General features: G+C 29.4%; 1 protein-coding gene across 1 annotated transcript; it reads left to right on the top strand.

Annotated features, from left to right (window-relative positions):
- The first annotated feature begins 12,281 nt into the window (after nt 1-12,281).
- Nucleotides 12,282-13,475, top strand: LOC111640703 (transcription factor Sox-14-like). The gene has a single exon (XM_023386740.1). The coding sequence runs from the start codon at nt 12,305-12,307 to the stop codon at nt 12,914-12,916; it is 612 nt and encodes a 203-aa protein (XP_023242508.1). The 5' UTR covers nt 12,282-12,304; the 3' UTR covers nt 12,917-13,475.
- Nucleotides 13,476-13,951: the final 476 nt, after the last annotated feature.

The raw sequence follows: 13,951 nt of genomic DNA, 5'->3' as shown, positions 1-13,951 counted from the left end.
CACAGACCACACAATAGAACTGGCTAATCCCATTACAAGCATTGACAGATGGCAAGACTGTTGTCAAATTGTAACATCAGAGTAGTTAAAAGGGGAAGAGAGAGAGAGAGAAAGAGAGAAAGAATATAAAATTAAAAAAAAAACAACGTTGGTCACAATTGTGTAATCTGCATTTTTCCAAACGTTACTTTTCACTTTTTTTTTTTAAATTCACTTGAATTTCATTCGCATTATTATGGTTCTTATCTAGAGAAGCGCTACATCTTCCCCCCTTCCGATGCCGATTTTCTTTTCTCTGCAAGGTCTGATGTCTCATTGCTACAAGTGTTTGCTTGTAAATAGCACTCGAGGCGAGCAAATTCCCTCAGATGTAATTGGAAAGATTTTTACAGCGGTTGTCATTCCTTCTTACATTTTATATCAAACGGGATGTTACGTTAATCAAAGAAGACTTTAATATGTATGATAAAGGTTGGCAATCAAATTTATAAATGATTAACTTTAAACGCCGAGCCTACCGTTGACGAAAGTCTCGATTCTTGATAAAAGAAGAAAAAAAAAACAAAACTTAACAATTTTTCTAATGTTTTCGATCGAAAATTGAAGTTCGATTCCTTAAAAATTGTCTGTTTTAAAGAGTTTTTATATACGAAAACTTATAAAAATTAAAAGAAAAGAATTTTAATTGTTGAAAAATTCAATTTCCTAAAATTTAGTTTTATTCTATGGATCAAAATTCTCACATTTTCAGCGAAATTTCTTAACTTTTAATTCGAAATATTAATAACAAATTTTTTTTCAATTCATAAAAAGAACTTGATACATTAAAATCGTTAATTTTCAACAACTAAAATTTAAAAAAATTCACAGGAAATTTTTAAGGAATAAAATCATTAAAAAAAAACGAAATTTTAATCCTTAAAAATAATTGATTTTATCAAAAGAAAAAGACTGAATTTTTCTATCGACTTTTCGTGTCGAAAAGTGGAGAAATTTCGTGAAATTTCCTAAGAAATTAATTAAATTTGAAGACATTAATTCGACCATTTTATTCGGAACAGTTTTAATGATTTAATAGTACAGTTTAATGAGTTAAAAAGATCAGAATTATTAATTAGAAAGGGGACAAATGAATTCAGTTAGGGACAATAGGAAGGAGACAAAACGGTACCCATTTGTGAAAAGTGATCACCTCGAGAGCTCTCTCTCTGTCAAAAAAGCAAAACGGGGTTATTATGACTAACAAAGCTGAACCAATTAAATCATCTCACGAGAATTTAAGCGAATTGACTCTCTTCAACTAAATCAAATGAACATTTTTATGAACAAAACCTATTTATTAACGTATTAATAATCGCTCTGACCCGTTATTCCATCGAATATTTTGAGAAATTATTTCATTTTATCCTATTAAAACGTCCTAAAAATGAATTGCAATTTAATACTATTTCTTAATAATTTCCAAAATATTTGAATTAATACAAAGAATCTAATTAAAATTATGAAAAAGTGATGATTGTTTCTAGGTTTTTCAGATAAATTTCGTGAATATTTCGAACAATTTCATCGTTTGGCACCACCAAACGATGAAATTATTCGCATAAACGAGTCTAAAAATAATGCATTGAGATCCTCTGCATCTTCACAAGGATGAGGATGATCTAGTGTATCTTTATGCAATGATGATGCGGAGGATCTGATAGATCTTACTGTATTTATATTATTTTTGTACCGAATTATTATGTTAATCCAAAATTAAATTGTAAAAAATAATAATAAGTGTGTCTACTCTATCAAAAATATAATTTTCTATCTACTTGAATTCAAAAAATCAGTTTGTCTGTCAGTAATCAGACTACATAAATTAACTGAAACTGATGAAAAAAGGCAGAGATTAATGTGTAAAAAAATATATTTAAAATAATATAAATGAAATATTTGTATAGAAAAACCAGTGTCAGAGGTAAAATTTACTACAGATAAATTCAGCAGTTAATTAGCATTATAAGGATCGTAAAAATCAACCGTAATGGTAGTATTTTTTAAAAGATTTTATTTAAAAAATACTATCGTTACCATCGATATTTTGATTTGCAATTTCTATGTTTCTAGATTGTTACACTTCTCAATAATTTCTATAATTTTCGTCATAAAATTTAAATAAATTCTGGATTAATTCAATTGTAATTTTGTAGAATAAGTTGGAATTTCGAACTTTAATAACAGAAATTGAATTCAATATTTAAATATTTAGCGGTTTTATTACGTTTCGAATCATTTTAATCACCGTTTCCTGTATTTTTAATCTCTTCCATATTTACTTTTCTATAAATTTTTAATGTTTATTTTTCTCTGCTGTGTACATATTTGATTATATAGAAATGAGAAATGTAAAGAAAATTAAATTTAAATTAATAATAATTTAAAAATTCCAAAAGTATTTATTAAAATACTCGTAGGAGTTTGTATAAATCGCAATTTTTTGTGGATAAATTTTACTAGACGAACTAAATAATACTCTAAAGTACAGATTTAAAATGGATGCAGGATTTTAGATCTGGTACTGTACAGTACATATATATGACCTGTATAAATGTATATAAATATTATGTACAGTATATATGCCTATATACCATATATAGGCTATATAGACGTACTGTACACACATATATATAGGCTATATATTCTTCAAAAATGGCTGTTTATACATGCATACAATATTCATAAACATAATTTATGTACAGTACATAAGCTTACGTGTATATTGTGTGTAATTTATATACATATATTGTCACGAAACCGCTTTAAATATTCACCTGACACTATATATTCACATTTTACGTGAATAATATATCGTTTATACAATTTATCATTGTATATTTTATACATTTTACTGCATTATTAACTGTGTTACCGTATATTATTTTACTGTATTAAATGAAACTCTGGAAAATTATATAACTATATACGTATATACGGTATTTTAATGTATTTTAGTGTTTCTAAACTATGAATAAAGGCACCAGATGGGAAACGATTCCGGCTCTTTCGGAATGTCAAGCGAATTAACCAATTTACATTAACAGGAGCACTTCTCCCACCCTTATATAAACCTATTTAACTTGGAAATAGTATTAACCACGCTATCTCGATGTCTACGTGGGGTTTATTTTGAATCTCTCTCCCAATAAAAAAAATAATAGTTTAAAATATTAATAATATAATTAACTTAAAAATAATTATAATAATGTGGTTTTTAGGTTATTAATTATATATATATTTTTTAATAAATGACGTATGTTTATATGTATAACAACTGACAAAAATTGTTTATTGTTGTTCTAACCTGAAGTAAATTGATTGTTCGGAGCGGTCCACAATGTTTTTAATTCACAGTAAAGGGGTCAATATCGGTTACGTCAGCGTTTAAACCGGTTCTTCGCTCGACAGAGACACTTCTATATCGTCACCTGTTTCTCCAATTCCTCTCCTAGTATATGCACAAAAAGTAGATTTAAATTAAAAATATATGTAAAAATTAATTATTTATTCTTAATATATGAAATATAACTANAAATATACTATTTAATCTCTACTTTAATAGTGATTTAATATTATATTTTACTCTTAATTCTATTAATTTATTACTAGTAATTCTTAAATCCCTATTTCCTAACTTTACACTTATGTTTTTTTGCAAAAAAAAAAATAGTAGTTAAAATAAGAATGGAGGATAATTACAGAAAAAAATAAGGATTTGAAAGCTAAAAAAAAAAATAAAGTAAATAAAGACCAACAACTGAAAAATTCAGTACAAAGAATAAAATAGAATATACACGATAAAAAAAATTAAAATTAATCGATCGAAACCAGAAAAAATAGGGCGAAAATTAGAAGAAAAAAATCTTCTAAACGAAAATTAGTTTTAAAAAAACGCAATGAAATGTAGGAGACCCGCGCGTAGGAAGTCATAAATTTCATCCTTCTCTTCACACCAGAATTAAATTTGTCACATATTAAAGGGGACAAACAAAAATTTATAAAAACTTAAACTGCATTATCGCCATTTTTTTTTTCCATTATAATCGAATACATGCAAATCTTTGAGATGAAATTTTCATCTCAGAAGATACGAGATAGGGGGGGAAAAACAGCTTGAAATTATCATCAGCGATAAGAAAAGAAATGGATATTGTAATGCTTAAAAATAAAATTTTAAAGGTTTATTATAATTTGCATAGGATTATTAATAAATATAACAAATATTTAGCTTATATTCATTTAAAAAAATATATATTTTAATCAGAAAAAAATTTATTTTGACACGAAGAAAATGGACGATATTTCTAGTCTTTATAATACTTTAAATAGAAATGAAAAAAAATATTTATATTACTTTATTTTTAATAAATAAATTAGGAATAAATTTTATTATTTATATAATAAAGAGAATTTTCGATATTACTAATGATAATCAATGGTTTATTTACCAGTAAGGGAATAAAAGAATAGCCAAGATCAAGTATAATTATGTGTATAGAGAATGATAAGAGGTACAGTAAATACTAGCCTACTTATGTATACATAGACTCTACTAATAGTAGAATAATACAGGATAACCAGTTTATTTTATCAGTATCTACCATATATTAATCATTCTACTGTAAAAACTCTCACTAACAATCTTATAATAATATAATAATCAATAGTGATAGTGATACTGCTCACCTTATACCATTCTCACTATCACTAGTTACATATCTAGTCAACTTACATTATTCTATCATTAGTCATCCTATATTAATCTGTTCTCTAGTCACCCTCCTTATATAGGTTGTTAGTGATAGAGTGATGTATAGAAAAGATAACAGCAGCTGAAATAATGTGTAAAGACCTGTCGTTTTCAATATTTGTTTTCAGAAATATAACAATGCAGAAACGAATTTGGAGCTTGCAAATAGGGGAGAAAAATGAAATGAAATGAAAATAAAGACACTCGGACCGTTGTTGTTCATTTTTAAATATTGCAAACAAGCCGGAGTGACGTCAATCGGCCAACTGTTGACAAAACACTAGCCACAAATCACCATGGCAACCAGGTAACCTCACTCGTGACGTCTCTCGGGTGTTTTGTTTTTCTATTTAAACTGGAAATCCGCCAAAAGATTTGTTTGCTTTATTATTCCCAAACGGTCAGAAACCATTATAGAATATTCACGATTGATATTCGCTAAGTCGTGCCCCCCTTTTATCGACTGTAAAAAAAAGGCACGCGTCACAATAGTAGTAAGACAAACATTTTAGATAAAGTGTCGGCAAATTTAAGAGTATGCAAAAAGGCATTAAAATTGGCGAGTAGAAGAAGAAGAAGGAGAGAAAAAGAAAGGCAAAAAACACCAATAAGTTTAGTAGCGTCACACAATAGCGATTCGAGGTTAGCGCCTGACAGATTGATCTATACACAGTATATATTGCAGAAGTAGAAGGGGCCGATAATGGCCGGCAACTTCTGTCCACCCCTAGATAAATGAAGCAACCGTCTTCTATCATGCACACACCACATAAGTTGGACGATCTGCATTTTAGGTTTGCTTGTATGCATCGTTTCTTCTTTCGGACGTAGTTTCTTTGTGGTATTTTTCATTTGTAAGTCACCAGGACCACTCGTCGGCGCCAAACGTCCAACAATAGGATGGGGGTAGACGGACAAAAGTTGGCAGACTCATTCACAACATCTCCTTTTGCAATACGCATAATAGAATTGCGAGGTTTTACGTTTTGCCGTAAGAAAAAAGACCAGACACCTTTTGATAGAAGTGGATTTCGCTTGGCTATTGTAGACGACTTCATAATAGATGATTGCAGTGTCGTCTTCGTTGCTTTTCTCTCCTTCTCTCTTTCTTATTTTATTTTATTTTTTTTTTCCTTCACTTCTCTTCCACACATTGGTCTAAAGTGGTCTCTCTTTTGCTGTGGATATTCCAATCTTTCTTTTCATTCTTACGTTCGAGTGGAAGAAATCGTTCCGGGTAATGTAAATGGATACAGTGGCCCTCTTCTACGACTTATAATCAAATAAATACATATAGTTTCCTTTGGCCACAACGTTTTTATTCCACTAAACGGCTTTCACTACACTTAATTTTCGACAACCTCCTTATATGACTCTACAATAAATAGTAACGGTGTTATAAAATCACTACAAATCGTAGAAGTTGTTTATGATCATCTGCAATGTCCATTGTCGGTAACTGTAAATAGTAACTCAGAAAATCACTTGGTTCCTTTCGACTGAAGCTAAGAAATTTGCTGAATTACCGATGTAAAGAACTAGATGCTAAGTTATTAAATAACCCTAAAGTTAGTTAACCATTTGAACTAATTTATTAAAAGATAAACTCGGCTTACGCTCCATATTCGTAAGTGTATTATGAACACGCAAAACTCCGTTAACTAACTTCTGGACCATCCTATATTATAATTATAATATTGTTTACTGTAAGTAGTAATAAATATGTTTTCTTATAAATTTTTAAAAAATGATTTATCGTTTCCAAATGAAAAGTACTAAAGTGCAGGGCGAGTAGAGGAAAGTTTAAATGAATTTTACACAACTCGATCGATCGATTTGTAATAAACAGTAATTGTAATATTTGTTAACAATGGCAACTAATGTATTTTTTATATAAATAATTACATAAACTTTTATTTAAAAAAAATGCAATAAAATTGATTAGTCTCTTTCTTCTGAAACTATGGAACTTGTTAGGAAAATAATATAATAAATAACCTTACGTAATTCTTAAAAGTTTAAATGGTTTTATGTAATTTGTCAAAATGAATTCTAAATTATAACCACGTTTCGTGTGCAATTTTGAATTATTATATTATATTTTATGCTTCCCTTTTTATTTATTTGTTAATATAACAAAGAGGCGCCAAAACCTTTGATAGAGTTTATATCAATTACACGAAACCAATGTCAACGAGATATGATCTTCAATGAGGACGACTCTGGTTGATAATATTGCGGTGACCAGAAACACTTCTCTCTCTGAATCATATAAGTTGTCATAGCAACTACAAAGCGACTTCTGTACAACCGTCATAATGGCATTCGACACAAGCACTTGATCAGCTACCCAACTCAGCAATATCTTTGATACAATATTGTTCGGAAATATTCTTTTTTTCTTTTTTTTTATGAATCTTTTAATGGCCATACCAAATTACGTGTTTAATATAAAGTTGAATCACCCTTATTCGTGAGGGTGACCTTTCTGTGATGTTTGGAAATGCTTTCTTGATACCATATTGAGAGTTTTTAATGATAATTTGTGTATTTTTTCCTTTGGAAATTAGTAATTTAACCCCTTATTTACTCACGAGAAACCAATATCTAGACAGTGGAACATTTTGACCTCTTGTTGGGATTCAAACTCGCACGAATACAGAATAAACAACCAAATTCAAATTTAAAAAATGTGATTGGAGGTTTCGTTTTGATTCCGAACTCACATCTTTTAGTAATATGCATTCGCTATGTTAAAAAGTCGTAGGTTCGCACCTAGTTCGAATCGAAACACGTGTTAAATCTGGATTTTAATTTTCCCTTTGGGTACGGGTCCAATTAAAACTGGATGGTTATATATTGTTTATTACACTGTGATTATTTTTGAGGTTGTTTGTTTCTTTTGTGACATTCATAAACGGGTCTTTATATCCTACACAAAAATTAAATGAAGCCATTTAACCGAGTCAATTCATTAAAAACCATAAAGATGCAAGGTTTATGCTAAGAAAAATCCAACATAAGCGCAATTAATAGCATACAAACTTTTGATTCTTTTACTTCACTTTGCTCAAATGGTTTGCTTTTATTCCCTGAATTGGTTCGAATTCAATAGCTCACTTCTTGTACATCTTTCCACGACAGAATCGACAATGGCGACGTGTTTTGGGGGGATAGAAAAAAAAGGCAGAAAAGAAAAGAAAATCGAGGGGCGTACCAAATATTGGCTTCTTCATCCAGCGGGAGACGACTTCTTTTTTTTTTTTTATTATTATTATTTTCTTTTTTGATCTTTCTCTTTGAAGACAGTTAACGTTGGTTGGACAAAAGATGGGCAATAAAAAACGTTTTGTCAACCACTCGAACGTTCAAAGCTACGCTATAGAAAAGAGAAAGGCTACATAAATGATGTCTACTTTAGAATCCTTACTGTTGAAAGAATGTGACAAGAGTAGATGAGAGAAAAAGATTATTGACAGCTGCTCACACAGACCACACAATAGAACTGGCTAATCCCATTACAAGCATTGACAGATGGCAAGACTGTTGTCAAATTGTAACATCAGAGTAGTTAAAAGGGGAAGAGAGAGAGAGAGAAAGAGAGAAAGAATATAAAATTAAAAAAAAAACAACGTTGGTCACAATTGTGTAATCTGCATTTTTCCAAACGTTACTTTTCACTTTTTTTTTTTTTTTAAATTCACTTGAATTTCATTCGCATTATTATGGTTCTTATCTAGAGAAGCGCTACATCTTCCCCCCTTCCGATGCCGATTTTCTTTTCTCTGCAAGGTCTGATGTCTCATTGCTACAAGTGTTTGCTTGTAAATAGCACTCGAGGCGAGCAAATTCCCTCAGATGTAATTGGAAAGATTTTTACAGCGGTTGTCATTCCTTCTTACATTTTATATCAAACGGGATGTTACGTTAATCAAAGAAGACTTTAATATGTATGATAAAGGTTGGCAATCAAATTTATAAATGATTAACTTTAAACGCCGAGCCTACCGTTGACGAAAGTCTCGATTCTTGATAAAAGAAGAAAAAAAAAACAAAACTTAACAATTTTTCTAATGTTTTCGATCGAAAATTGAAGTTCGATTCCTTAAAAATTGTCTGTTTTAAAGAGTTTTTATATACGAAAACTTATAAAAATTAAAAGAAAAGAATTTTAATTGTTGAAAAATTCAATTTCCTAAAATTTAGTTTTATTCTATGGATCAAAATTCTCACATTTTCAGCGAAATTTCTTAACTTTTAATTCGAAATATTAATAACAAATTTTTTTTCAATTCATAAAAAGAACTTGATACATTAAAATCGTTAATTTTCAACAACTAAAATTTAAAAAAATTCACAGGAAATTTTTAAGGAATAAAATCATTAAAAAAAAACGAAATTTTAATCCTTAAAAATAATTGATTTTATCAAAAGAAAAAGACTGAATTTTTCTATCGACTTTTCGTGTCGAAAAGTGGAGAAATTTCGTGAAATTTCCTAAGAAATTAATTAAATTTGAAGACATTAATTCGACCATTTTATTCGGAACAGTTTTAATGATTTAATAGTACAGTTTAATGAGTTAAAAAGATCAGAATTATTAATTAGAAAGGGGACAAATGAATTCAGTTAGGGACAATAGGAAGGAGACAAAACGGTACCCATTTGTGAAAAGTGATCACCTCGAGAGCTCTCTCTCTGTCAAAAAAGCAAAACGGGGTTATTATGACTAACAAAGCTGAACCAATTAAATCATCTCACGAGAATTTAAGCGAATTGACTCTCTTCAACTAAATCAAATGAACATTTTTATGAACAAAACCTATTTATTAACGTATTAATAATCGCTCTGACCCGTTATTCCATCGAATATTTTGAGAAATTATTTCATTTTATCCTATTAAAACGTCCTAAAAATGAATTGCAATTTAATACTATTTCTTAATAATTTCCAAAATATTTGAATTAATACAAAGAATCTAATTAAAATTATGAAAAAGTGATGATTGTTTCTAGGTTTTTCAGATAAATTTCGTGAATATTTCGAATAATTTCATCGTTTGGCACCACCAAACGATGAAATTATTCGCATAAACGAGTCTAAAAATAATGCATTGAGATCCTCTGCATCTTCACAAGGATGAGGATGATCTAGTGTATCTTTATGCAATGATGATGCGGAGGATCTGATAGATCTTACTGTATTTATATTATTTTTGTACCGAATTATTATGTTAATCCAAAATTAAATTGTAAAAAATAATAATAAGTGTGTCTACTCTATCAAAAATATAATTTTCTCTCTACTTGAACTCAAAAAATCAGTTTGTCTGTCAGTAATCAGACTACATAAATTAACTGAAACTGATGAAAAAAGGCAGAGATTAATGTGTAAAAAAATATATTTAAAATAATATAAATGAAATATTTGTATAGAAAAACCAGTGTCAGAGGTAAAATTTACTACAGATAAATTCAGCAGTTAATTAGCATTATAAGGATCGTAAAAATCAACCGTAATGGTAGTATTTTTTAAAAGATTTTATTTAAAAAATACTATCGTTACCATCGATATTTTGATTTGCAATTTCTATGTTTCTAGATTGTTACACTTCTCAATAATTTCTATAATTTTCGTCATAAAATTTAAATAAATTCTGGATTAATTCAATTGTAATTTTGTAGAATAAGTTGGAATTTCGAACTTTAATAACAGAAATTGAATTCAATATTTAAATATTTAGCGGTTTTATTACGTTTCGAATCATTTTAATCACCGTTTCCTGTATTTTTAATCTCTTCCATATTTACTTTTCTATAAATTTTTAATGTTTATTTTTCTCTGCTGTGTACATATTTGATTATATAGAAATGAGAAATGTAAAGAAAATTAAATTTAAATTAATAATAATTTAAAAATTCCAAAAGTATTTATTAAAATACTCGTAGGAGTTTGTATAAATCGCAATTTTTTGTGGATAAATTTTACTAGACGAACTAAATAATACTCTAAAGTACAGATTTAAAATGGATGCAGGATTTTAGATCTGGTACTGTACAGTATATATATATGACCTGTATAAATGTATATAAATATTATGTACAGTATATATGCCTATATACCATATATAGGCTATATAGACGTACTGTACACACATATATATAGGCTATATATTCTTCAAAAATGGCTGTTTATACATGCATACAATATTCATAAACATAATTTATGTACAGTACATAAGCTTACGTGTATATTGTGTGTAATTTATATACATATATTGTCACGAAACCGCTTTAAATATTCACCTGACACTATATATTCACATTTTACGTGAATAATATATCGTTTATACAATTTATCATTGTATATTTTATACATTTTACTGCATTATTAACTGTGTTACCGTATATTATTTTACTGTATTAAATGAAACTCTGGAAAATTATATAACTATATACGTATATACGGTATTTTAATGTATTTTAGTGTTTCTAAACTATGAATAAAGGCACCAGATGGGAAACGATTCCGGCTCTTTCGGAATGTCAAGCGAATTAACCAATTTACATTAACAGGAGCACTTCTCCCACCCTTATATAAACCTATTTAACTTGGAAATAGTATTAACCACGCTATCTCGATGTCTACGTGGGGTTTATTTTGAATCTCTCTCCCAATAAAAAAAATAATAGTTTAAAATATTAATAATATAATTAACTTAAAAATAATTATAATAATGTGGTTTTTAGGTTATTAATTATATATATATTTTTTAATAAATGACGTATGTTTATATGTATAACAACTGACAAAAATTGTTTATTGTTGTTCTAACCTGAAGTAAATTGATTGTTCGGAGCGGTCCACAATGTTTTTAATTCACAGTAAAGGGGTCAATATCGGTTACGTCAGCGTTTAAACCGGTTCTTCGCTCGACAGACACTTCTATATCGTCACCTGTTTCTCCAATTCCTCTCCTAGTATATGCACAAAAAGTAGATTTAAATTAAAAATATATGTAAAAATTAATTATTTATTCTTAATATATGAAATATAACTATGTATAATATAGAATAAGCCAGTATTTAGTGAGTTTTAGGCGCGTGTCAGTTATTAACATTCGAAATATTTAAAATTACTATTGTTTATATTAACGTTATTTATCCTTACCTGGATTTATGAATGTCGATATAACAAAATTGTACATTGATACTTTAGTTGAGGATGCTTCAAGTATAAATATCGCCACTTCATCATGTTGAGTGAGGACACACGGAAATCACAACCATCGAGCAATCAAGAGTAAAACCTATCAGAATATAGGACGAACAAAGAGCAACCAATGAGAGGCGTTGGATTTAACAGTGGGTCGAGCCTCCTTTGAAACGTTGCGGTGATGGACGTGAAAACGTTCAATCACTGCACACTACACGTGACGGTCGACTATAAAGTTAAGGTTTACAAAAGTTTGAAGTGGTTGAACGGCATGTGAAGGATAGTGAAGGGTAGGCATGTCGAAAACCAGCGGAGATCACGTCAAACGTCCCATGAACGCGTTCATGGTGTGGTCTAGAGGTCAGAGGAGGAAATTGGCTCAAGAAAATCCAAAAATGCATAACTCGGAAATTAGCAAGAGACTAGGAGCAGAATGGAAACAACTAACAGAATCCGATAAGAGACCTTTTATAGACGAGGCCAAACGTCTGAGAGCTCTACACATGAAGGAACACCCCGACTATAAATACAGACCTAGAAGGAAACCTAAACCTTTGTTAAAGAAGGATCATAATTACTTAACAGTACCACCCTGCTTTCCATCTCCGTTAGAACCTCTGACAAGGTTTCCATCGTTGGATAGTGAGAAAGCTGTAACTGCACGTACTTTTCCACTTCCTCTAGCACCCCCGACCATAGGTCCGTATTTTGGGAATATGTACAAGAGCCGAGAATTGACTGAACCCTACTACAACACGGCAGCTAGCAGTTTATTGTCTTCGTTGTCACATTCACACAATACTTCTTACGGTATGGTGTCGTGTGGATGCTCACCTTACTTTTCCAACATTCCTAACACGGTGACGGATCTGCAACCTACTTACTTATTCGTCAAACCGGACATCTAGTCTTCATAATGTTCCTGTGGAAAGTGGTGACTAATGTACAGTACAGTGGTGGATATTTAGTTGCAATTTAGACTTGAGACAAACTTTCTAGTCTTCGGGATCATGCTACTATATTTTGTTGTGTCTAAGTAAGTACTGTGTTGAATTTCTTTTGTTGAAAACAAAATATTTATAGAGATAATCAAACTGTTGACATTTATTTACTATTTTTTTTAAATAGGCTAACGTATATATACATATACATATATATATATACACACATATATAAATACAATTATTCTTTCAAAATACAGATCAAATCTGTAAATTACCCATTTTTTTCGTCCCTTTTTTTTTTAAAGTTTTACGAATGTAAAGAAGGCAGAGTCCTTGACTAACGTCAAGTTTTTGCTGTTCCTTGGGGGGATGAATATAAAACCATGTATTTTGATGTAACATATATTGAATAGATGCAGTTGTACTAAGTGATGTATATAAATTAATAAGCTATCAATCGATAGCCATTGTTATTAATTTTAATTTTTGAGTGGTGTATTAGTTCTGTTAATAAAAATTGATTGTGTCGAAATTACTTGTAATCTTTATTTAAAATAATATTCCAGAATTTGGAAAATAAATCAGTGAACTGATATCAACCACTTACAGTTAATTATTGTTACGCTTTTTTTTTGTTTTTATTAGAATTTAAAAAGAAAAGAAGAAAATTAAAATTGTCTTTTAAGTGTAATAAATTATTTTATAGAATTTATAATTATATATAAGTATTAGAAACTGTTTTCTAAATCATAAAATACAGAAGAAAAGCCGCAAAAATTGATTTAAATACTCCTTCTTTATGCAACTATATCGAATATTTTAATATAATTACGGCGAATTTTAAATAAAATCATGAATTTTAATAACAGAATCGCTCATCATTGATAGCTTCCTGTTTCAATATTGACAATTGGAGGATAACGATTCTATTTTTCCTTCCATTTTATTTGACGAAATCTATCAACCGAATTGCTATAAATGCATACAAATATTGTTAAG

The sequence above is a fragment of the Centruroides sculpturatus genome, unplaced genomic scaffold (genome assembly GCF_000671375.1).
Source record: "Centruroides sculpturatus isolate CEXI.00-Female unplaced genomic scaffold, Cexi_2.0 scaffold163, whole genome shotgun sequence".
Classification (NCBI taxonomy): domain Eukaryota; kingdom Metazoa; phylum Arthropoda; class Arachnida; order Scorpiones; family Buthidae; genus Centruroides; species Centruroides sculpturatus.
This window is presented reverse-complemented; position numbering and strand designations above follow the sequence as displayed.